Consider the following 23337-nt stretch of genomic DNA (forward strand, 5'->3'; position numbering starts at 1 on the left):
GGATTTTAAATGTAAGCATATGTGAATATATATCGCGGATTTTTCACTGCTTCGCGGATGTCTGCGGTCTACAGTACGTGTGCTTCCTCAGTTGATTTGCCCATTTGAATTCAAACAAGGGACACATTTGAATTCAAATAAGAGACGCTATTGGCGGATGGCTGAGAAGCTACCCAATCAGAGCCTTCGGTTAAGTTCCTGTGTGCTGATGATTGGCTCAGCGACGGAGTGCTGCATTAACCAGGAAGTCTAATCTCACTCATTCAGCGTTAACGCACGTTACTGCTACTGCTGCAGGAACCATGTCCAAGCACCAACAGAAGATGCAAATGATTGCAGAAAAGGTAAAAGTTTTGGATATGTTGAAGGAAGGAAACAGCTACACCGCTGCAGGACACCATTACAGCATCAATGAGTCCACGATTCTTTTTATTTAAAAAGGAGGAAAAGCATATAAGATCTACGGCCGCAGTGTCCTTTAACCAGGGTGCAAAACGAGATGCAAGTGGACGTGATAAGGCAGTAGTCTGGGTGGAATCTGCTTTAGGGATTTGGATTGAAGAGTGATGAAAGAAGTACAACGGCGGTGCTAAACAGTCGCCTGAAGAGGCTCCTTTAGAAGAGCTGTAACGCTATCCTTTGTAGTGCAGTAAAATTAAACTCATCGTTATCGGACAAGTCGTCGTGTCATTGTTGGTGAGTAACCATAATTAATTATTTATGTACAGTACTTATTACATGTACATAGTTTAGTGTCACTGTATACAATTTTTCTTGCATTGTACGTATTTATTGCTGGTGGCCTGTCTGCCGTAATGGCTGTAACATATGTGATATCGGAGACGCTCGATATCTTTAAAATAATATTTAGGTTTTACTGTATGTAAACTGTGTTTACATACATAATTTCAACGAATCTTACTTAATATCTAAGAGAATACAAAGGGTTTATGCTGTATAATTGTGCGTGAAATGTTTATAATAGTGTGGGAGAGTTTATAAGGGCTTAAAATATATAAAAATAACCATATAAACATATGGTTTCTACTTCGCGGATTTTCTTATTTCGCGGGTGGCTCTGGAACGCAACCCCTGCGATGGAGGAGGGATTATTGTATAGCAAGAAAATCATTTTTTAAGTAGCCCATTACACACATTCACCCATAACAAAGACTAGCCAGATTACCTTTGTTCTGTTCTTATCAGTGCATTCAATTGATGGGCATTTGCACTGTGCAGTGCCATTAGTTTCTTGGCACATAGCACCAAACTGACATTTCAGCATGGCACAAGATTTTGGTGGAGCAGGACCTGGGGAAGCAAATGTAAAATAATAGGTTAATACTGTGTCATGTACCTAAATATGCTGGAGAAGAAAAAGCTAGAAGCCCTTCCTGTAAAATACTAAACTAAAAAAAAGACTTCCATTGGGATGCAATAAAGATATTTAATCCAATCACCTTTGTCACAGCCATTTGCTCCCATCTTGCTGCCATCTGCACAAAGGTTGCACTTCATTCCTGTTACTCCTGACTTACAGGAGCAGAGGCCGGTCATCTGTTCACAGTCATCCCGCACAGATCCAACAGGGTCACAACTGCAAGCTACATATCATTAAGAACAGAAATGGTATGATTAGCACCACCCCAACAAAAGAAACATGAATATAAGACTTGCTTCTAACTGGTGTTCTAAACAAGGGATTTGATTGCCTTCTGCCCAAATATGTCCTATCAACACAAAACAATAATAAAAAAAAAAATGACACCAAGCAACTGGTCGATGCAGCACCCTACAAACCAACAGCTGCACAGGGGCAGCTTTCAGCGTCTTGAACTTATTTGCTGAAGGGGATAACTCTAAGGTAAAAGAGACACCTGCTGATGTTCTAAAAGTTGGATAGTTTTGTGATATGAACTGAATGGAAAAAGCTCCATCTGCTGGTTCAATTCAGGTTCATGCCATGTGTTCTTGATCTGAATAAGATTCAGAAATATGACTATGTCAGGTTACTGTAGAGCAATATGTTGCCAGGTGGGGAATGCTACCAAACTGTGGTTCTCTGAATGCTGGGTTTAAGAGTACTGAACAGCTAACTCACTATTGGCTTTGGAAAACCCACGCAAAATGGTGACTATATTAAGCATTGGCACATTTAGGACATGAGAGGGCTATATGTAGGAAAGAATCATGGTTTCACCAAATTGTGATAGAAAGAACAGGAAACACGAAAAGCAGAACTGAGCTGTTTCTCATTGTGCCCATTAAGCTATACTACACTGCTCATCATACTCACGTGTGCAGCCACTCTCGTTTTCTGTGACGATCCCTCGGAAATTCCAGAAGCTGGGCTCACAGCGGTCACACTTTAGGCCTCCAACTCCTGGCTTGCAGGAACACTGACCAGTTGTTGGGTCACATGTTCCACCATATGAGCCATACTTGTTACACAAGCAGGTGCCTGAAAGACAAGTGACACAATTAATATAATCTTGTCTGTATGGAAAAACGGCTCTGTACAACAGTTGTTAATTGCAATTAATGAAATCACGACTGTGTTTCTCATGAAATTGTGGTTTGGCCTCATTAAATCTTGTCTGGATGATTTTTGAAATATTTGAGGTTCTTTGCATTCTTATGGCCAAATTGTTGAGAAGGGTCCAGATGTAGGACTCAGTATCTACATATTTAACCCATGTGTTTCATATGGAAGCTACAGATTTGAGGAGGTATTTGTTTATGTTAAAAGATTTGGATTTAGTAGATATAAATGGGAGGACAGCAGAAAATAATTGAGAGATGCACATTTAATTTAAAACCGTATGAATTTCATGGGTTTAGTGCACAAAAAATGTTAACAGTAAATGGGAAGAGGTTCTGCACGCAGAGGGCTGCTCACCTCTGACACACAATACTGGGGCATGACAGAGTGGTGATACTACCCACTTTTAAGTAAAGATTGTAACTTCTCTTTGTTGGGAGGGCATGTGTTCCATTCAGTATAAATACACTCTATTCCCCTCCTGTTTTCCAGTGGGGTTCTAATAACCTGGACAGTATCAAGCCAGACTGACTGGGTCAACTGATGTCCTCCTAGATTACAGATCTATGTATCTGTCAGCTGCATTTATAATTCCTCTTTCAACTATAGATCCCATCATTTCAGTGTCCTTTATTAAATAATGATGGGATAGAGCCAAGAATGCCAGTATATTTCACAATCTGACTTAAGTGTGGGAGAGCAAAGGCAAACTGCTGCTCTTTATTTCTGATGTCCCTATCTTAGGTTTGAATCCAGGACCCATATTCCAGCAGATGACCTCTTCTATACGGTAAATGCCATGCAAGGTATACTTACTTTTGCACAGTCTTTCTGGGTTGGAATGGTTAATATAAGCAAAAAGGCGAGAAATATAGTGGTGGAGGAAGCGGCTGGTAGTTAATCAACATGAGTGGAATGGGCTGCAGGTCAAACATGGAGAGTGCCACTGTTGTCAGGTGTGATTGTTAAGCCCTTCACTTGCCTGACCCTGTTGCTTTTTAGTTGAAACATTAAAACTAGGAATGCTTGTCCTCTCCTCCACCTTTCTTTCTCGTGCTGGCATGACTTCATAATTGCTGCTCGCTCCTTCCTGATGCCTCTCAGCACCTCAGTGAGAACAGCATTTAGGAATGATGGCACTCAGGTCTGTGGGTTGGGAGGGGGATGATTGTGGGCTTTGGCAGTTTTTTTCTTTAACTGAATAATTGTGAAAATGACCCAGAAGCAGGTGTCTGTTTTGGCAGCTCTTCCTTTTCAAGCAGGTCAAGTATTAATAAATGATAATGAAGGAAAAATAAGAAAACAGAAAGTCCAAGGAACTATAAGGAGAGGATGGAGATTGATACACTGGTCATTCAGTTGTCCTTTCGACCCCCAGTACTGATCACTGGATAAGATCATGTAACAACTGCTCACTGGTTGTCAGGTAAATTTCTTAATTCACTGACCATGCAATTTCATCTCATGGCCTTGTGATACCATGACAAAGGTCACAGCTGTTCACATTCTGGCTACCAACACCAGTGTCTCCCACACTCTCAGAGTCTGCTAACGAGGATCTGAAAAGAGTCTAAATTGATAGAAGATCCTTAGCATTAAGTGAGACATTAAACAAGAACATCTAGAATCTAAGCACAGTGACACTGGCCATCAGTAATGCATTCCCGACTTCAAACACGCAGTTGGAAAATCTGTTAAATCAATGCTAATCCATTTTATATTAATTTCATATAAGAAGCTTAAATGTACTTATTATTTTTCCACTTAGAAACATGAAGAGGAAAAGATTTAATTGAAGCCTACCACGTCAACTGTGTCAGAGCTGGTCCGTGCAATGCTAGCGGCACTGATGAGCATGTAAAGTGAAAGAAAGAAGGGAGGGAGGGATGGAGAGATCTTCAAAGGCTTAAATGGAGATCCCCTGAGGGAGGCAGGGGTAGTTCCTTCTGCTGCTTCTTATGGTTGTTTTTCAATAAAGTGTGATTATTAGTGGGAAGGGACTGTAGTATTATTTGTCTGGAATTCATTTCTCTGTTAATTGGGGGGTGGTCTTCATTATTTGTTATATGAAAATTACTTGTAGGAGAGTCCTCCACTTTTATTTGTCCAGAGGGGTTTGTCATCATCATTACTTGGGTACATTATCATTATTTGTTCAGAATTTTTTTCATTATTAGTTTAAAGATTTAGGGTCCTTTATAACATTTAGTTAATGGAAATCCTTCATGGTTATTGGTCTGGGAGACAAGGTCTCTTTCATGATTATATTCCCTGCTTGGCAGGAGGTTCGTCATGCTCCTTTTTTTTAATTTTGTTGGCAGATGCTCCATTCATTTTTTTTTCCAGATGATGTCAATCATTAGGATTGGTCTGTTATAGTGGGAGCACTCCATACTTACTTGCTGGGGTTAGAAGTACCATCTTGATTATTTGTTGGGGATATGTGTTGTATTATTCTCTGAGAGAGGATACAACTGATTATTTTTTGAAAGGGGTTCCTTAATGACTGCTTGGTGATCCTAGATTTATTACTTGCTTGGCAGGTGCTTCACGGTTGTTTCATTTCCATTGAAGATGTCCTTCATGATTGCTGGTCTAGTAGGAGATGGGCCCTACATCACCATTCAGTCTGAGAAACTTTCATGATAAATTTTGCTGTGAGTCCATTATGTTTATTTGTTTGGTTGTGTTTCCTCCTGCTGCTTCATCTGTGAAGAGGCCCCTTGTGTTTGTTTATTAAAGGAGGGTGCCTGTGATTGTATTTTGGGGGCCCTTGTTAATTAAATGTGGAGTGATTCTACATTACATTACCAGTTTATCTAGGGGCTGTCTTTTTGTTTTTCGTTTTTGATCTTACTCTAAGTTGAGTATGAAAATTTAAAGTGCTGTTCTGTGCTTTACGAGAACACATTATTTCTATTCTCTTACAGCGCCATCCCATTTTAGATCATTTACCTCTGTGAAGTTGGAGTAAATCTGTTTTAATCTCCCTTCACCAGGACCCTTAGGCTGTATGTGGGAAATGTGACAGTAAAGTGTAACCGAAAAAGTGTTTTCTTTCATCCTAAAATAGTATTTCTCAAAGACAAGAAGTGAGATGGATTTGCCAGTGAATAATATTGCATGTAGTGAGTTCCTCTGTACTTACTGGGGCAGCCTGCCAGTCCTACTCCAAGAGCTGCCGTCACATTGTCTGAACAACATCCATAGACTGTCTGACTGCAATGCTGAGTCATGGCTGTTGGCGTTGATGTAACAGGTGCAGCTGAAAACAAAAAAAAAAATTATAATAAGGTGTCTTGTTTAATGGGTTCATCTTTTAGTTATATTTTAAATAATAAACCAAGGTGGCATCACTCAGTAACCCTTCAGTATTGCTCTAAAAAGTGCTTAGTACTTATTAAGCATGTGCAAAAAGTAATTTAACTATTTTCTGTAATAGCATTATTAACAATAAGAAACTAACAATATGACTAGCAGCATTAAATTAACACCACAAAAAATTTATGTTAGACACTTTTCTTCCTTTTAGTAGTGCTGGGAACTAAAATATTCATGAATGTTATGTGCTACAGTTTCTTAGTGAAGAGCAGTGGGACTTGATACAGAAAGTAGCAGTAATGATTACAGAAGCAAGAAAAATAAATTCTTGTCAACTGGAAAGGCTTGTTTAAATTTACTTATTTCAATCAACTTAAATAATTTAGTAGAATTACATATATGACACTAATTCAGTAACAGACCACAAATAACTGTCTATAATCCTTATAACTGACGGATTAAAGTTACCAATGACTCATAAATGTTTTCTGTCATATTCAAAATACTGCTGCTCTAGGCTCCAATTCTTTTCAACTTTGTGTTATTCTGTTTATTCCTACGGGTCCAGAAAATGAATGGATAAAAAAATTAATGATAATAATAGGTGGTATGGTGGCACAGTGGTTAAACAATATAATGGAACTAATGCTGTCAATTCAAAATGAATACACATAAACATGAGTTTCATGAGTTACCCTAAAATGAACCTTTTAAACCAGCTTTCCTCCATTGCACAAACACTGGGGGCTCAAAAATAATTCCAGCAGTATCTGGCACAAGGCATGAACCCACCATGGAAAGAACAACAGTCCATCACAAGACATACTGTATGTCTATGCCAGATGAATTTTGAGCTGCCAGGTCCTTAATTTGAAATATGGGAGGCCTTAAGTAAACACAAAGAGAACATGCAACCTTCACAGACGGTTAATAAACTGACAATTGAACCCATATTCATGGATATGTGAAGTAGCCCTGATAACCACTCTACCACACGATTATCCATTCATTTATCTAACATTCTTCTGAGTAGAATATTTGATTACAAGTTTGTGTAGTGCCTACTCTGATTACAGGAGATAAAAGCAAAAACCAATACTTGGTGTGACACCATTCTGACACAGGGCACACACACACTATTACAGAGCTAATTTAGAATTAGCATTTGATTAACTGGGCATCACAATGAAAATATTATTTAACGAAGAATTCAGAATTAGTGAGAAATACAGAAGTCAGGAAAATCCCATACATGCAAGAAATTTCCACAGTATGATGGAAATCTTGTCTTTTTACTTTAACTTAAAATTACTTTCATTTTCTGAAAACACTTGTTCCAGTAGCCCCAATTTTGGCAGCACTGGACAAAAAACAAGAACCAACCCTGGACAGGCCGAGAGTGCATTACACTAAAGGTCACACTAAAGTTAACTGGCATGATAGACAAGTTGTTATATTGTAGTGTCAAATCTCCATACCTCATGGATGTGGGGATGTTACTATACATGTCACACAGAGATGGGGAGTGCAGTTTTTAGTGGGACAGGGGCGACTTGGATCAGTAGTGTACAGTAAATGAGGCAAGAGCTTGAGGAGCAGTTAATGGGGGAATTGGCTAATTAAGTATGTATGTGCGATCAAAGTGCCAGAAAAGCCATCCTTCATTGATACCTCCAGGTGTCTTTAGTGCAGTGCTTACACTACCATATAAAATATCCAAGTCCAGGGAGAGCAGGTAGGGAAAAAGAAAAGGAAGAGAAAGGAAGGAATATGTCTGTAAGCCAATGGGAGAACCTGAATGAGAACGGGCCAGTTGAGTGGAAGTGTCTCGGGGAAGCAAGCGAGGAGTACTGCTCTGAGGAGATGGATCAAGTCTTGTTGATGACTGAAATGAGCAGGGAGAGTCTGAGGATGCTGACAGAGATAGAAATCTGTAGAGTGGGCTCTGAGAAGCTTTCAGAGGATGCCAGTGGAGGTTCTTAGGAGCCGGGTACCGAACAGGCTGGTACCCTTTACTTCCTCAGACTGCTGATCAATTATTGAAATGGAGTGTAGGGATGGGATGTTCACTGGAGAAGAAGGAACAATGGCTGGGGGTGATTTTAAATGTTTTATTGGTTTAATCTCAAAGTCACTGATTTTTAGGATCTATTAACTGGAAATGCACAACAACACTTTTAATTTTACCCTTTTATGATAATAAGCATGCACTTTTGTACTTCTTTACAGCACAAAACTGTTGTGTTCACAATTGCTACCAGTCCATCCTAGGTTTATGAACTACAGGATGTCCCAAAAAAGAAGAATGCCATGGACTGCTGGCACTGGACATCATAGGAGACCTCAAATAAAAACCCATGTCTACAAGACTCTACATGAGACAGCAGAAGAATTAAGTTTGAAAGGGAATTAGGAGATGAATTGTAACTCAAGAAACAAGCAGACAGTCTCACCTGGGAAGACAAAAAATAAATAACTAATGCTCAATACGTGTAACAAAAATCATAGTTAATAAACACACATAAACAAAAGCAAAACATTAACCGTAATCCGTAGACAAAAGGTAGAGTCAGAATTCATTAACTAGAAATATTTCAAAGGAACAATATTCTTTTTGTTTGAGTAGAACCAAACCAAGGGAAGCTAGGAAGTGCACAATGCAACTTTTATGTCTTTGACCCAAATTTGTTAAGTGCCTCACACTTCCTGTTGACCTTGCCTAGCAACAGCATAGCAATCACATACAAAACTAAAAAAAATGACAGCTCACATAAAGAAATCAAAAACTGGTGTTGTGTGAATATCACAAAAATAAATGTGACTTCAAGACATACTGACATCCCAAACTCTAGAATAAGGCCTAAAAATGTTTTAACATCAAGGAGAATTTATTAAAAATCAGCAAAATGAAGCCAGATCATGCCATCTGGAGATGTAATTCAATAGAGCTAACCAGAATGCCATTGTGCCACACCAATACAATTTATACAGTAAATATTTATTTTTAGAAACATCGAGGGCTTTCAGTCAACACATTATTCAGCTGAAGTGTGTCAGGAAACACCAGGGGGGCTCCTTTATGCCAACAGCTTCTATCTATTACATCTACTCTGTTACATTATCTATCTATCTATCTATCTATCTATCTATCTATCTATCTATCTATCTATCTATCTATCTATCTATCTATCTATCTATCTATCTATCTATCTGTATGTCTAATTCAACAACAGATGTTTAGCTTCCTAAAAACTATAGTGTGGGCCAATATTTTTTAATATTTTCTAAATATATTTCTTAAAATATTGTTATTCAAATCCCTCACATTCTAATATTTTTAGGGATGCCGGTTTTAAGTTATTTTCCATAAAGTCTCTTATAATTATATTTTCTTCTTTTATGCTAATGTAGTAATGGATTTTTTATGACCTGATGCACCACCTTGAAAACAAGGTTATTTTAGTTAAATTAGCTTTATGTCTGTACTAATTTCACCTTTTCTTTCATTTTAAGTCTAGTTTCAGTTTAAGTTTATGATCTTTTTATCTGTTCTATTTTAATTTTTGTTATTGGTAACTTAACCTCAATTAGTTTTTATATTGAGACAATTATTTCAGTTTAGTTTTCATACTCAACCCTCCAATTATATATTTTTTTGTTACTTTCGTAGTGTTTTTTGTAGTGATGGCCAATAAAACAAACTAATCTCAAGTTTTAAGGGAGAATGGAGATCACAAAGTCAATTGAGGCCAGCAGGAGGCCAATGCTGAACAACAGCAAACAATATTATAAAATTTACGAAAATCATTTCCATTTACTCGTGTCACGTAATTCACTTGTCAGTTATCCAGTCATATACTCACAATGTCCAAAATGCATGCAGTTTTCACTAAAATATTGTTAAATAAAATATTTGCAGAAAATTAGAGTTGTGCACAAACATGAAGTGAATTCAAATGGGATCAAGATTTTCAATTGAAAATATATTTCTCCCCTTCTTCATTGGTCAAAAGTCCTAGAGAGGATAAAGGTGCTTATTTTGACAGCTCTAGGCATCTTAAACTTCAGAGTAAGTACTTTATCAAGGAAACTAATTCATTAGAACTTGCTGGGCATTCCAACAAGTCTTTTCTCTTTTTCTGTTTGATTGGCTAAGATGACCAGACAGCAGCATTCTGCATACACCAATTTAAAGTCTGTTGACTGACATAGCCAGTCATTTTACTTTCTTTGGTAAATATCTCTTTTGTCAGTGTGTCACAGTCCTCAACCCCTTCATTTATTGATCTTCACAAACCCAATCGACTACACTGATTACATCATTGCCCTACTCAAAATAATAAAAAGACGGCACTTTGTCATGTACAGCTAATTCCTTGCTGTTGATCCTTGTTTAAGAGCCCTGCTCTACCAAACTAACTGAGAAATGCTAATCTCATTAGGTTATGTAGCCACATAGTGCATTGCTATGTAGAGTAAAAGAATGGGAAGTCAAGCAGTAGGCTCCAACAAATTTTCATTTCTACCCATTTTAATTTTATTCCAGTTAATTTATGAGTATATGATTTTAATATCAGTTTTTTTACATTGAGCTCTTAGTTTTGTTCGTTTTTATTTCGAATAACAATGTGCTTTTTTAGTCATTTCAGTTTTCATTAACGAGAACAACCTTGTGCCACACAACGGAGTGCCATTTTATATGGCACCTTTTACAGTATTAACCATCATAAGAAAGGAAAGACTAATGTGGATACAGATAACTGCTTGTTTATTGACATGCGTATTATAATACAAAATTTGCCTAATGTAGCAGTGATTATATTTGAGACACACAATCTAGCTAACATTGTACCTCTCCGCAGTAATCACGCCATTATTATTTACTAGTTGCAGACAAAAACATAACAGTTGCTGTATTTGTTCCATGACGGCATTAAACAAAAAGGGAATATTTTTTTCTCATGAATACAGTAAATAAATCAGGGATAGTCTTTGTTTATTTAATCTGGAGTCCTCCACTAATTTTCTTTTTTTTTTTTACTTTAAACAGGTAGTCAACAAAATCTCAATTTTGCTGTTTTGGGTGGAATTTTGTTTGCCAAAGGTCAAGAGTCATTGAGGGTAGTGTATGCAAATTGGTGGTTCTGAGGAATATTGAGACATGTTGAAATTTAGAAGAAAAATGGGTGTAGCTGTGAGAATTAAAGATGGACAGAGCTATAAAAAAATCTAAATAGGCAGGGCGATTAAAGGTAAGGTCAACTCATCTCACCTCATTTTCTCAAACTGCTTTCCCTGGTGAGGGCTGCAGCAAGGTACGTTCATAGCAATTAAAAATGGGAAGAATATAACAATTTAAATTTAGATTGGTCAGTCACAACGATCCAGAGATGTGTGTGGCCATGAAAATTTGAAATGGGATGTATCTGTACAGCACAGATTTCTGTCTGAAAACACAGATAAGTGAAAATTACCTGGGTACCATATCTTTAAATAGCTGTAGTATTGTGGGCCACCTTGCTCTGATACCCCACTGGTAGGATAAATAAGCCTCATGTCCTAAGTAAATGATGGGAGTGTTTTACTCTACAGACAGCAGCCACTTGGCAAGGCTCACAGTATCATAATTCAGAATATTATTCGCAACTGAGCCAGGGTTTCCGCAATGCCTCAACACCTCCCGTCGGGAAGGCGGGTGCCACATAAACTTCCTTTTGCGCTATCGGCTTTTTGCTGTAATCCATCTTGGTCTGGCCATGTTTTGATTGAAATTAATGATGTAAAATCCTTTGCCATGCTGGTCACCTTGAAAACGATGCAGACTAATAAATAACACATAATTATGGATGGTCTTTAAAAGAAGCAGACACGCTGCAAGGATAAACTCTGGAAAATCTTGGAGACAGGCCACTGCATCTCACAAATCTATAAAGCAGCTTTCTTGTTTACTGTTTGCACAATCAATCAAGAAGTCTTCATCGTGACTACCATTTCAAAGCACTCTGTATTGGCTACCATTCCCACAAGGCAGTCTGGCCAAGACTTGCTGTCACAGTGAACACCATGCCTATGCTCCTCTGATATTACTACCAAGCTGTTTTGGTTGATTCCTGTTTTTGGTAGTAATGTGTAAATTAGCACAATGGTAGATATTGTGGGACTACTTATTGACCATACAGTTTAGAATTAATTCTGTCACAGTTGATGGTACATAACTGAGTGAGGTAGATTGAGCCTCACCTCCACATGGCCCTTGACTCAGAACCTGGATGTCTTCTTTTTTCTCACAGCGGGTTTTCTTTACCTCACATTCATTGCTGTATGTCCTTCTGTCAGTTCCACAGACCTGGGAGGAGGAGAATAGGAAAGAGGGTCAAAGTAAATAGCACTGATCTACCAGGCCACTCTCTCTTAGCTCGTCTTGAGGTTTCATTTACCTTCTTTTTGTTTATATCTAGGGAAATAATGCAGTAGGGTTTTTTATTGTCTTTCTATTACTTAATGAATTTTTGGAAATGTATTCTTTGTAAAAGGTGTTATATAAAATTTACTATTATCACTATAGTGCCTTTGTACAATGGAGGTTTTTTAGGCTAAGTCAACACTAACGCAGATACATTTGAAAACTTGGTTTTAATTTTAAAAGTTTTCCATTTAACTAGTGTTACCAGATGATTTAGTAAACTCTACACTGAATAGCAAAAAAGCATACATCTTTCTTATCAGGCATCATCAGTCAAAAGGGCTATTTCGTTATGGCACAAACTTGAAGTAAATTGAAATGCTAAAAGAACAAGAAAAAAATAAACTAGAATTCTCTGTGAGGACAAACAAGAAAGTACAACTGCTTTTAACGGTTACAAACAAGACCAAAATGAATAAAAATATATCTTTTTTAGTGTAGACTGGTCTCAGAATGTCATCTGGGCTTCCAGTTACATTTAAATCTATCTGGGTTTGGATGAACTTTTATCGTCTTTCTATGTGGATTGAGGCAATGGATAGAAGGCTGGTCACCTGTTACTGCCCAAGTTTATTTCTCTTGGATGCTCTGGAGTGTAGCACTATCAAAATAGATAGATAGATAGATAGATAGATAGATAGATAGATAGATAGATAGATAGATAGATAGATAGATAGATAGATAGATAGATAGATAGATAGATAGATAGATAGATACTTTATTAATCCCAAGGGGAAATTCACATACTCCAGCAGAAGCATGAGTTAAATGTTCCTTTATTAAACTTTTGAGAAAAAAGAAGTGTCCTTGCCACTACATTGTCTCAGTTAAGTAATGTAATCTAATCTAAAAGTCCCAAAGAGTAGGAGTATGCATTTATCTTGCCCATTAAAGAAAGGGCCTATTACCTTATTGCTACCAAAGAGGTGACCCCATATATGCCACTTTCTTTAAATTGTCCATCCTCATGTTTTGTCAATAATCAGATGTCTGTCCTTCATTCTCCAAACTAGGTCCCACTCTCATCTTTATATCTTCTTCTGGGATGGATGGCCCTAATGAGTCTAAAATAAATTGCTTACTTCCCTTCGTCAATTGTTTCTTTTAGACCTGAGACCCCTACGTATATCTGTAGCTATGAAACACGCCTTTTGTTTTCTGGCTATAAATAAACAACTTCTTTTTATTTACCAATATGGAAGGTGGTCTATCTCTGCCTCTTTATTTTTATGTGTGATGGTGTCTAAAATGAATAGGTGGCCAAATTCAGCATCACTAAATGGTGTCGTGTGACAAAGACCAACTCCTATGTCAATTTCTGTAATTGCCCAAGCTGTTTATAATTTATTTTTAGATATAAGACTGATCTTCATATTCTATTGTGGAAGTTACTTGTTTATGGGAGAAATGACACATGTCTAAAATGAATGAATGAATGTCCTTCTTTGATACTACTCTGATATCATGAGAGAGAGACTCTCCCTTATGTTTCTCCTCTCTGTATGGAGGAGATTCCTGTTCATACTGGAAGGTCCCCATTAGGGGTGTGTCCTTTAAGTGTCAACGGATAACATAAAAAATTCCAGGCACATAAATACTGAAATAAAAAACACCATCAAATGAAGCTCCCATCTTTTTTTGCTTCATGTTTTATTTGGACAGAAAGTAAGAGTTCCAGTTAAGAGATTTACAGGCTGCTAAGGGCTACTTTGAGTAGGAAAATCAAACTGAAAAAATGATGTCAAAGAAGTTTCCTGCTCACTTGATTTCGTGGAACGTTGTCGCAGGAGAATTCACAGATGCAACGGTCATCTTCTGTGTCCTCATCCCAAGAGCCCCCAAAACGTCTGCAGCGCTCCTGTTCACAGGAACTGTCTTCTCCTGATCCGGAACCACTAGAGCCACAATCTACACAAATAAAAAGTGAAGAACAGGTTGCAACTATTTTTTTTTTTTTGACACGACTATCAGAATTGTTGAGATATTTTATGGTCATAGGAGGTGATAATGTCCAAACAGAGAAAACATCTCATCCTACACACACATAAACAACCAACCAGCCTTGTGTGTGACAAATTAATCCTTTCAGCTAAACACTTTTATGCTATAATACTAAAGGGGACTATATTCATATTCAGGAGTTTATCACCTAAGAGACTACACTGGAAAGCATAAAAGCACAGATTCATCTTCAACCACCAGGGCTTGCTGTGTGATGCTGACAGCTCTTTACCTACCTGCATAGAATACATATTCATCTTTGAGTTGTGCTTGATCAACAAGTATAGTTTCCAGGCATGGCACTCAAATTGTGATGTCCACCCACTTATTCATTTATCCATTTTCTGAACTCACTGTTTCCATTAGAGTAGACTATGCTAGCAATAGCATGTAGAAATTAATTCTAAAGAGACACAATACCTCGCAGGGTATGCACACATCACCAAAGATATAGTTGGACAATTTTAGAGGTGTCATGAGAGGATACCCATAATAACATAGCAAGAACAACAAGCTGCACACAGACAGTGAATTAAGGTCAAGTTAACAGTATTAACCACTGAGCCACCGTGGCAGCCTCATTCTTCAGCAGGTCTGTTTTAGGCATAGTGATATAAGAGCCAGCACTGCTGTCTCAAAACATCAGGGAACAGGGGCCAGTTCTCAGCACAATCAGTGTATCTGTGGAGTTTGCATGTTCTTTGTGTGATTAGCTAGATTTTCTCTGGGTACACCACGGTCCTCTCACACTGCAAAAATATGCACATTAGGCTGATTTGTGTCTGTAAATTGTCCCAGTGTGAATAAGTGTTGATGTGTGCATGAATGTGTTCACACCCTGTCTACAGTTGGTTGCTGCTTGCACCTGATTCTGCAGGGATAAGCTACAAATATTTGAAGGTTTTACAATAAAGCTGGCCAAATTAAGTACTATCTATTTATTTTTCTCTCTCTAATCAATATCTAGTATGTCACTGGGATTCACATCTTAAATCTTTATGCAAATATATGTAATTTTTTGAGACATGCATATTTATGCCAAGATTTATCTTGCACTTATACAAACATACAAAAAGTATGCTAGTTTATACAAGGAAAAGCATGACATATTAAAAAATCATTTTTAAACTGTTTAATTGATATACAAGGTAGTACTGAAGGTCAAACATATGATCTCTTATATAATAAAGAACTTGCCAGAACGAAGGAGGAGTGTCTAGGGCTCTACCTCATTCAGTGATCTTATTTCTGTGATCAATAACTCAATACATTAATAAAGACAGCAGTCTACATACCACAAGGCTGTGTGTATGTCTGTCAAAGTTGTTTAACGTCTGACTGCTGTCTTAGTTGGAATTCATCAAATCTTTCACACTCTGGGTGTTTTTTTCTCTGGACCAAGTCACTGGACACAGCTGAAGATCCAATAGCTCAGCAAAAGTCCTGAAATGATACTATGCTCCTGTTACTGGTGGATCTACGCTTTAACAACTGTTTATTTGGAGGACTCACATTAGGATTAAAAGTCAAAATAAGTATAATTTTTCTGTTATGTTTAAGGGTTTAGTATTTTAGTAGGTTATGTTCGGGTGTGTTATGTGGAAAGATTTGGTAACTGGTGAAGGCTGCATGATAATATATCTAAAGAAATGAAAGCCTGTACCCAATGCTAAATATACCCAGTTCATAGCTACCTGATTTTACTGTACCATAAAGAGAAACCAATGGTCTCATTAAAAATTTCATGTTAACAGATCACATAAGACATTGGTACAAGCACCTTGTCTTAATTCCCATGAGCCCCTCCCAACCCCACCAAAATTGATTTCTCCGATTTTAACTGACATAAAGAAAAGTGTCCAGGTCTTGATGAAAATAGCAGATCTCTATCAGCAGTATGATGTTGTGTCTGTTAAGTTGGCCCGATTAAGAAATGCATGACAAAGAGGAGGAATGAGTAAAATACCACCACTCAGTCCACATAGACTTGCTCCTTAAGTCTAATTAGACAATTTACGCATTTTATGTAATACTACCTTGGGCCACATCAAGACTGCTTATAGGCCTGCAGCACGCCTCCCAAGGCTAAACAGTTATGCATAATTATGGCTCAATTGTAAAAGATTTTCTTTTGCCTGAACTTTCCACCGAAGGTGCATAGCTTGCAGGAAAGTAGGTAACATGTCTGAGCAGATGTTTCCGTGCTAGCTAGCTCAGATAAGGACACAGAGTGCCCATAGCAGCCACACACACACACGGGTTTTCTCCTGTGACCTCAACTGAGAGAAGGAATGGGTGCTAGGTTGTTCAAGTGAGGGTGATAAAATATGACTAAATAACAAGATTTGTACCTTGGAAGCTCAGATTAAAATGGTGCTCAATACCTGCAAGATTAGAAATGGATTTTCCTCTGCAGCTCAGATAGGGGGTACTCACATTCTGCCTGGTTAGATAACCTATGCTTGTCTTTTGGAAACTCAGGTGAGACTAGTATCAGTCCCCTGCCAGGTTTTACTAACTGAATTTACTAACTTCTTGGCAGTTCAGATGGAGATGGTACTGAGCCCTGCAAGATACAGGATTTGCCCATTAATCACTTAGGTGAAGGTAGTTTGCATCCCCCTGTCAAGTTAGATAATAGGGTCTGCTCATTGCCATTCCACATGAGGCCTGGGAACTATCCCTACCAAGTTATATTAATAGGATTTCCCCTGTGGCAGCTTAGATGAGGGTAATACTCATCCCCTTCCAGGTGAGAAAAGAGCATGTGTCCATTAATAGGTTAGAGGAGGGTGGTATTTACCTGTCACAGGTTATGTAGAAGGATTTGTCCCATGACTGACCAGGGTTCTTCCCCTTTGTCATGTTGTTTTAATAGGATTCACTACCCAATAGCTTAGATGAAGATGATACTTACCCCCTGTCAGGTCAGACAATGAGAATTTCTTTTATGGCAGGAGTGGTGTACCTATACTTTGTACTTTTGCAAATTGTCAGCTCTACAGAAACCAGACTTAATGTGGGAATATGCTGCCCCTTCCAATTTCTCAATCAAATGGTGATGGGCCCTGTTTGATGACTGTGTGAGACTGGCAACTCACAAGTCAGCGGTTATAGTACCAAATTGGTGTCAACGAATGCAAAAGCTTTTAGTTTTCACTCCTTGCTGAAATTATGTCCCATTGCAAAAAACACTAAGGATGATTCAATGCAGGTGAAACAATTTTTGTTTCTTTTTAAGTTAGTGGGCAATGGGTGAACATAAATATGGGAGAAAAAAGGGATTTATATTTTGAAGGAGTTGCACAATAAATCAAGTTAGGGGAACAATGCATATATCTGAATTATGTTTGGCCCTGCCAGAACCTAAGAAAGACAGTTTTGTTACTTCTTCTGACATTATTACTTCTGGTACTTAATGAAAAAGTGTTTATATGTCAGCCCCTTGTTATAAACAAACAGTTACATGTTTGTCAACTTGTGCACTCATTACGAAAAATAAAAATCACACACACACATGCCTGCAAACTTCATACTGGCAGTAGACCAGAGCTACACAAACATGTTGAGCTTGTCACTGAGCTTATTCCACCCACAACACCAGCTAATCCCAGCAGGTCTGAGCTGGCTAACGGCTTTCACGGGGCTGTGTGTAGGAGAGATCTTACAGCGCTGGCCTGTGTCGAACATTAATTACGGATAAACATCTATCCACAATCCTGTTAACACAGCTGCCCTACTAAGCAGCATACGTTAAAAAAATAAATCCCTTCCTGAAGGAAAACGTCAATATGTAATGGAATCTGTTTGCCCACATGGCTCACAAGAAAGTTGCATTTTACGGGCACATGCCAAGCAGCCGCATTAAAATCCTCCTTTTCAGGCAGCAGAGTGGCATGAACCCATTTTCTAAATCCTGGCTCTTGCTAAGCACCCTGCTGTGCTCATCTTCTGCACTATATGTGGATTACTGGCAACAATTTACAATTTTTTGTTTTGACACAACAGTGCAGAGCGTGGTTCATTGTTTAGTTTACTTATTTAGTTGGCAGAACATTATAACTGGAATAAGAATAATTTTACTGTTAAGGTTTTACATCAGCAGCCAGCAGAGAATGGAAGCTTTTCCCCATTTTTCTCTCATTGTTTTGTGCTCAGCAGCAACGGATGTATATGTATGTCTGTTTACTGCATTTGCCAAGTTGGCATCCACTGTAGTTTTTATCCAGGCCTTCACAAGGGGACTAGTTTTGCTTTGCATATATATTCTCTTTCAGTTGTTACTGATTATTTTACTCATGAAAAGCCAGTCTGGGGTCAATTTGTTCATTCACTTTCTAAACACACTTATTCTTGTAGAGGGCTGACAGAGTGGTAGGTGTGGTAAAGTAATCAATTTATTATAATACACAATGCAGTATTAGTCACTGTAGGCCAGAGTTCTTGGTGGCTTGCCATTCATTAAAGGCTTTAATTTGCAGCTACTTTATTGCTCATTAGGAGCAGGGCAAGCTGACTATGTGTTAATTACTCAATTTTTAATTTTTGCACATATTCACTTAATGATGTGTCTGGTAAAGAATTATTCACTTTCTGCTTTATTCACTCATTCAATCATTCTCTGAGCTTGATATTCCAATACAGGTCAAAGGGAGCTATAGCTTATCACAGTCACATCAGGTATTTTCACTGGACATCAGGTGTCTTCTTTGGAGTACCCATTGTCCTTCAAACTTGTTCTAACTTTTAAATCTATCTCAAATGTCTTTGAATTTAATTAGGCACAATCAGTGACACAGCCATGCCTACACTTCCTAACCTCTCCTCTGCTAAAGTCAGCCAAGTCAACCTGAATATCATCCAGTGGAAACTCAAGAAAACCCATGGGAACAAAGGTGAAAATGCAAAACCTTAACATAGACAATGACATAAGCAGGTACTGAATCCAGACTCCTGCAGCCAGACAGCACTAAATGGCACATTTTCTCTTTAAGTCTGCAGGTTTATGCATTACTCATTGGGAACCATACAGTGATGAAATGTTTATTAATCTATGTACTATTTGCATACTCTGTGTGACTTATCATTAGCAAGCAAGATTTTCAGTAAGTATTCATTTACTGATTTGAATTTTTTTTTGCAAATTAGGAACAGAAAATGAGGATTATTTTTTTGTTTTGCACCGATTCTGCTAGAAGCAGCATGGCAGGTGCCATTTTTGTCTTACAGCACTTGTATGTTGGTCAGCATGGACACTTTCCTCACAGTATTTGATTGCTCATGCTGTTTTTGTGAGGGTTTTCTCTGGGTATCCCACTTACCTCCATTCCAAAGACTTACTGTTAGCCTGCGGAGATTATGAACTGTCACATCAATGTTTATGGAGTGTGTCTTATAATGCTGCCATCTCAGGACTGGTTCCAGCCTGTTGTCTGTCAGGCAATAATTTGGCCGCCCTGACAATTCACTAATAACATTGCGATTGGAAAATTGGCATATGAATGGATTATTTTAATAGGATAATCATTAGCTAGCAAATGGGGAGGGGGGAGTTGTATGGGTAGCCTTTTACAGTCTTGAATTGCAGGTAATTCATTACTCATTTGGTGCACTGAGTCAACTAGTTGTTATGATCAAATAAGAGGGCGCTTTAGGGGGCGTGGGGCAATGACTTAATACTTTCATTTATGGGTTCTCTTGCTTTCTATGAGCAGAACATTGTGATTGCTGATTATTCTTTACTCAAAATTTCACTTTTTTATTAAACACTTGCACATTAGGGGCCATAATGTAGTGGCTATGGTGAGTTATTCATTTCTTTGTAACACATGTATCTCAATAAAGGATGATGGAGTGCTACAGCCCACCAGTGAGTACAAGGCAGATACCAACAATGAACAGACTACAAATCTATTACTGGCCAGTCATTCACAGACTTACAGTAACTGCTACTTTGGCACGCTATAGTTGCTAATACAATCAATTCACATTTCTTTGAAGAATGTTGAAAAAAATGATCTAAAAATGGGGAGATATGCAGTGTTTGTTTAACTTTGGCTAACTTTAAAAGCAGCACATGACAATCACACTATGACTCATGTTTTTTTTAGACTTGCTTTGCTTTGATTCAAGAGGGTGAATCATTCATTTAGCATTTTAGTTACAGTTATATATTTGCTCATTAGGAGTAGAACATGGTGATTAATTATTTACTCTTTTTTATTTTACTTTGCGGTGAGTTATTATAAGTCCAATGCAAGTCAGCAAGAAGTGTCTTGAGGGTAAAGTATTCCTTTTCTGAAGTTTTCACGTATAAGATGATAAATTAAACTTAATAAACTCTCTGTAACTACAGGGACTATTAAGCAGGTGCTAAACAAAGTAAGAGAAAAGTTCTACCAGTATTAAAAAGGCTTAAATCAAACAAATTGAACTAAAGATTTGAAACTTGAAAACACTGTCACTTACTGTATATAAAAATGTGATCAGGCTGATCCAAGCAACTATGGACCAGTAATCCCATGAGCACCATCATTAGACTAGCTGAACTGGTTGTTGCCCTCAATATTTTCTCTTTTGATAACAATTCTTTTCACCAGGTCAGCAGAGTTGCACTCTATACTAGAATGGGACCTAGCTATACCAACGTTGGGTGGGAGGAAGAGCATTTCTTTTCAATCTAGCTAGGTCTTGTACCAGACCTGTAAAAAAAATACATCGATGACTGTGTGGGTGCTGCCTCTTCAGAAGCCAGCTATAGGAATGTATTAATGATTGTACTAGTTTCCATCCATATCTCAGGTTTACAGCCGATGTGTCCACCACAACTTTACCATTTTTAGATATAAGTCTATCTATTGAGATTTCCAGGATTTAAAACCTCTGTCTATTACAAACCATCTGACTCACATTGTTACCTTCTCTACAGCTCCTTCCATCCCTAGCATACTAAAAACTCTCTGCCTCTTTCACATTTCCTTAGACTTCACCACCTCTTCAACAGTGAGGCTGACTGTAATGAGGCACGCAGAATGAGGAGTTTCTTCATTAATAGAGATTAACTTCTCTTATTGTGGCCAGAGTTCTCAAACAAGCCAGGAGTAGTTTGTAACATTGACTATAAGAGGAACGCCAATAATGAAACCCACGTCCTGCTGGTCCTCACACTTCACCCTAATACTTTATCTCTCCCACAAGTTATCAAAGAAAAATTTCAAAATTTATAGATTGATCCTTTTACAAGAGCCTTTTCTCCTAAACATTCCTTGATCTCCTAGCATTGACGATCTAACATATGCAAACACCTTGCCCGCAATTCACTTCACAGAGGAGAGCCACATTCCCCACCAGGCACTGTATGCTGTCAGAGGAGCCACTGTCACTTGCTAATACCCTTGTATCTGGGGTATCACCAAGTCCCTTGTATCTGGACTGTCTGGTAAATTCAATATTAATCAACAGTCCTCTTGCCAGTCTAAAATCTTATTTTAATCATTTCTTGTAGAATGTGTTCAGCCATCTACACAGGTGAAACAGGGATAAGGCTAGCAGACCTTATCAGGGAGCATATTTGAGTCGCTAATATCAAAGACCTTCAATTACAGAGCCTAATTGTAGAACACTTAATATCCCCTGATCATTGCCACAATGATCTATCAGTTTGTGCTCTTTTACAGGACTTTAAAAACAAAACAAAGAAAAACAGAAGACACTAAGTTCTTTCTCAGCCTGGGATTACATATCTCTCCAGGTCTCAATGACCAACGAACTTTATAATTTGTCCCTTCATCTTCTGTAATGGCAGCTTTTCTCATCCATTTTCACTTTTTTTCAGTTGCAAACCTGATTAAGACTACACAGCTGCAATGTTGTCTCTTTAAAGTTCTCTCCTATTTAGTGTGGAAATAACCTTTAACATTTTTTCCAGAAAGCTTAACATGCCACAATTACAGTATTCACGCAAAGATTGAGAAATACTATTAAGTATGAGGTATTAGAGAACAGTCAACATAAGCTTAGACAGGAAAGATGATTTTTAATCATCATCAATTTTAATCATTTAATTTTGATTTAACCTCAATTTCTAAAAACATTTTGATAAGGTATCACATGAGAAGCTAATGATCAGACTAAAATATGTTTAAGACGAAATGGGTGAAAAATTGTCAAACGGGGTTATGATGAGAGGAACTTCTTTTGGATTAGATGACTGGGGATCAGCATTGGGGTTGCTGGTCTTTTTAATTTATCAGAATCATTAAAACTTCATTAATCCAGAAGGAAATGACTTAAATGATACCTATATGATCCTGATAAAAATATGAGCACAAAATGGTGGAGTTTATAGATTACTCTAAAGTAGGAAAAACTGCAGGTAGCTCTGAGTTACTGGAATCATTAGGGATGAACCTGGAGATAGCTCAGACTTGGCCAAATATGTGGCAAACGGTTTCATGTAAATAAATACTGTATAGTGTTACACATATGAATTAAAATGCTATATCTGAATATAAAACAGGGGGCTCTGAAGCGAAGTACAACTTATAAAAAGAACTTTGTAACTACAATGGAGTCGTCTCATATCATATTGTATGTTGAACAAATTAAGGGAGGTTTCTATTATGCTGTATAATCAGACAAGGCAGTGATTGGAATAGGTTTAAGGTAGTTGTGCATCTTGTTTCCAACACTTTTCAATGGATAAACGTTAAAATCATGCAGATTTACAAATGGCAAGGCAGCATTCCCTAGTACAAAGGAAGGATTACAAGTTTTAGACATGCTAAAATGAAGCATCAAACAATTCTGAGAAGTTAAATAGCAAAATACAGGAAAGGGATGAGGATATTGTTCTAAAGAAATAAGGACTAGGACTGGAATAGCCAAAGAAGAATCCAGAAAGAAAATAGTGAGTAGCTAAATGCTTTGATAAAGGCTTGAAGATGAGAATAACACAAAGTTGCATATGAAATATAGCAACATATGTGTGTGAGTCATGGATGATGAGAAA

The 23337-nt window shown here is 37.8% G+C and overlaps 1 protein-coding gene across 9 annotated transcripts in view; it reads right to left on the reverse strand.

The window, feature by feature from the left end:
• The window catches only part of agrn (agrin), a 553557-nt gene that overhangs the window by 67009 nt on the left and 463211 nt on the right, over window positions 1-23337 (reverse strand). For all 9 annotated transcript variants that reach the window (XM_028807851.2, XM_051931028.1, XM_051931030.1 and 6 more), the window contains 6 exons: window positions 14089-14234; window positions 12104-12209; window positions 5691-5807; window positions 2297-2461; window positions 1461-1604; window positions 1187-1311 (listed from right to left, as the gene is read on the reverse strand). In XM_028807851.2, coding sequence (XP_028663684.2) covers window positions 1187-1311; window positions 1461-1604; window positions 2297-2461; window positions 5691-5807; window positions 12104-12209; window positions 14089-14234 — 803 coding nt within the window. The remainder of the gene's footprint in view (window positions 1-1186; window positions 1312-1460; window positions 1605-2296; window positions 2462-5690; window positions 5808-12103; window positions 12210-14088; window positions 14235-23337) is intronic.

Source organism: Erpetoichthys calabaricus, chromosome 8 (assembly GCF_900747795.2).
Source record: "Erpetoichthys calabaricus chromosome 8, fErpCal1.3, whole genome shotgun sequence".
Lineage (NCBI taxonomy): Eukaryota > Metazoa > Chordata > Cladistia > Polypteriformes > Polypteridae > Erpetoichthys > Erpetoichthys calabaricus.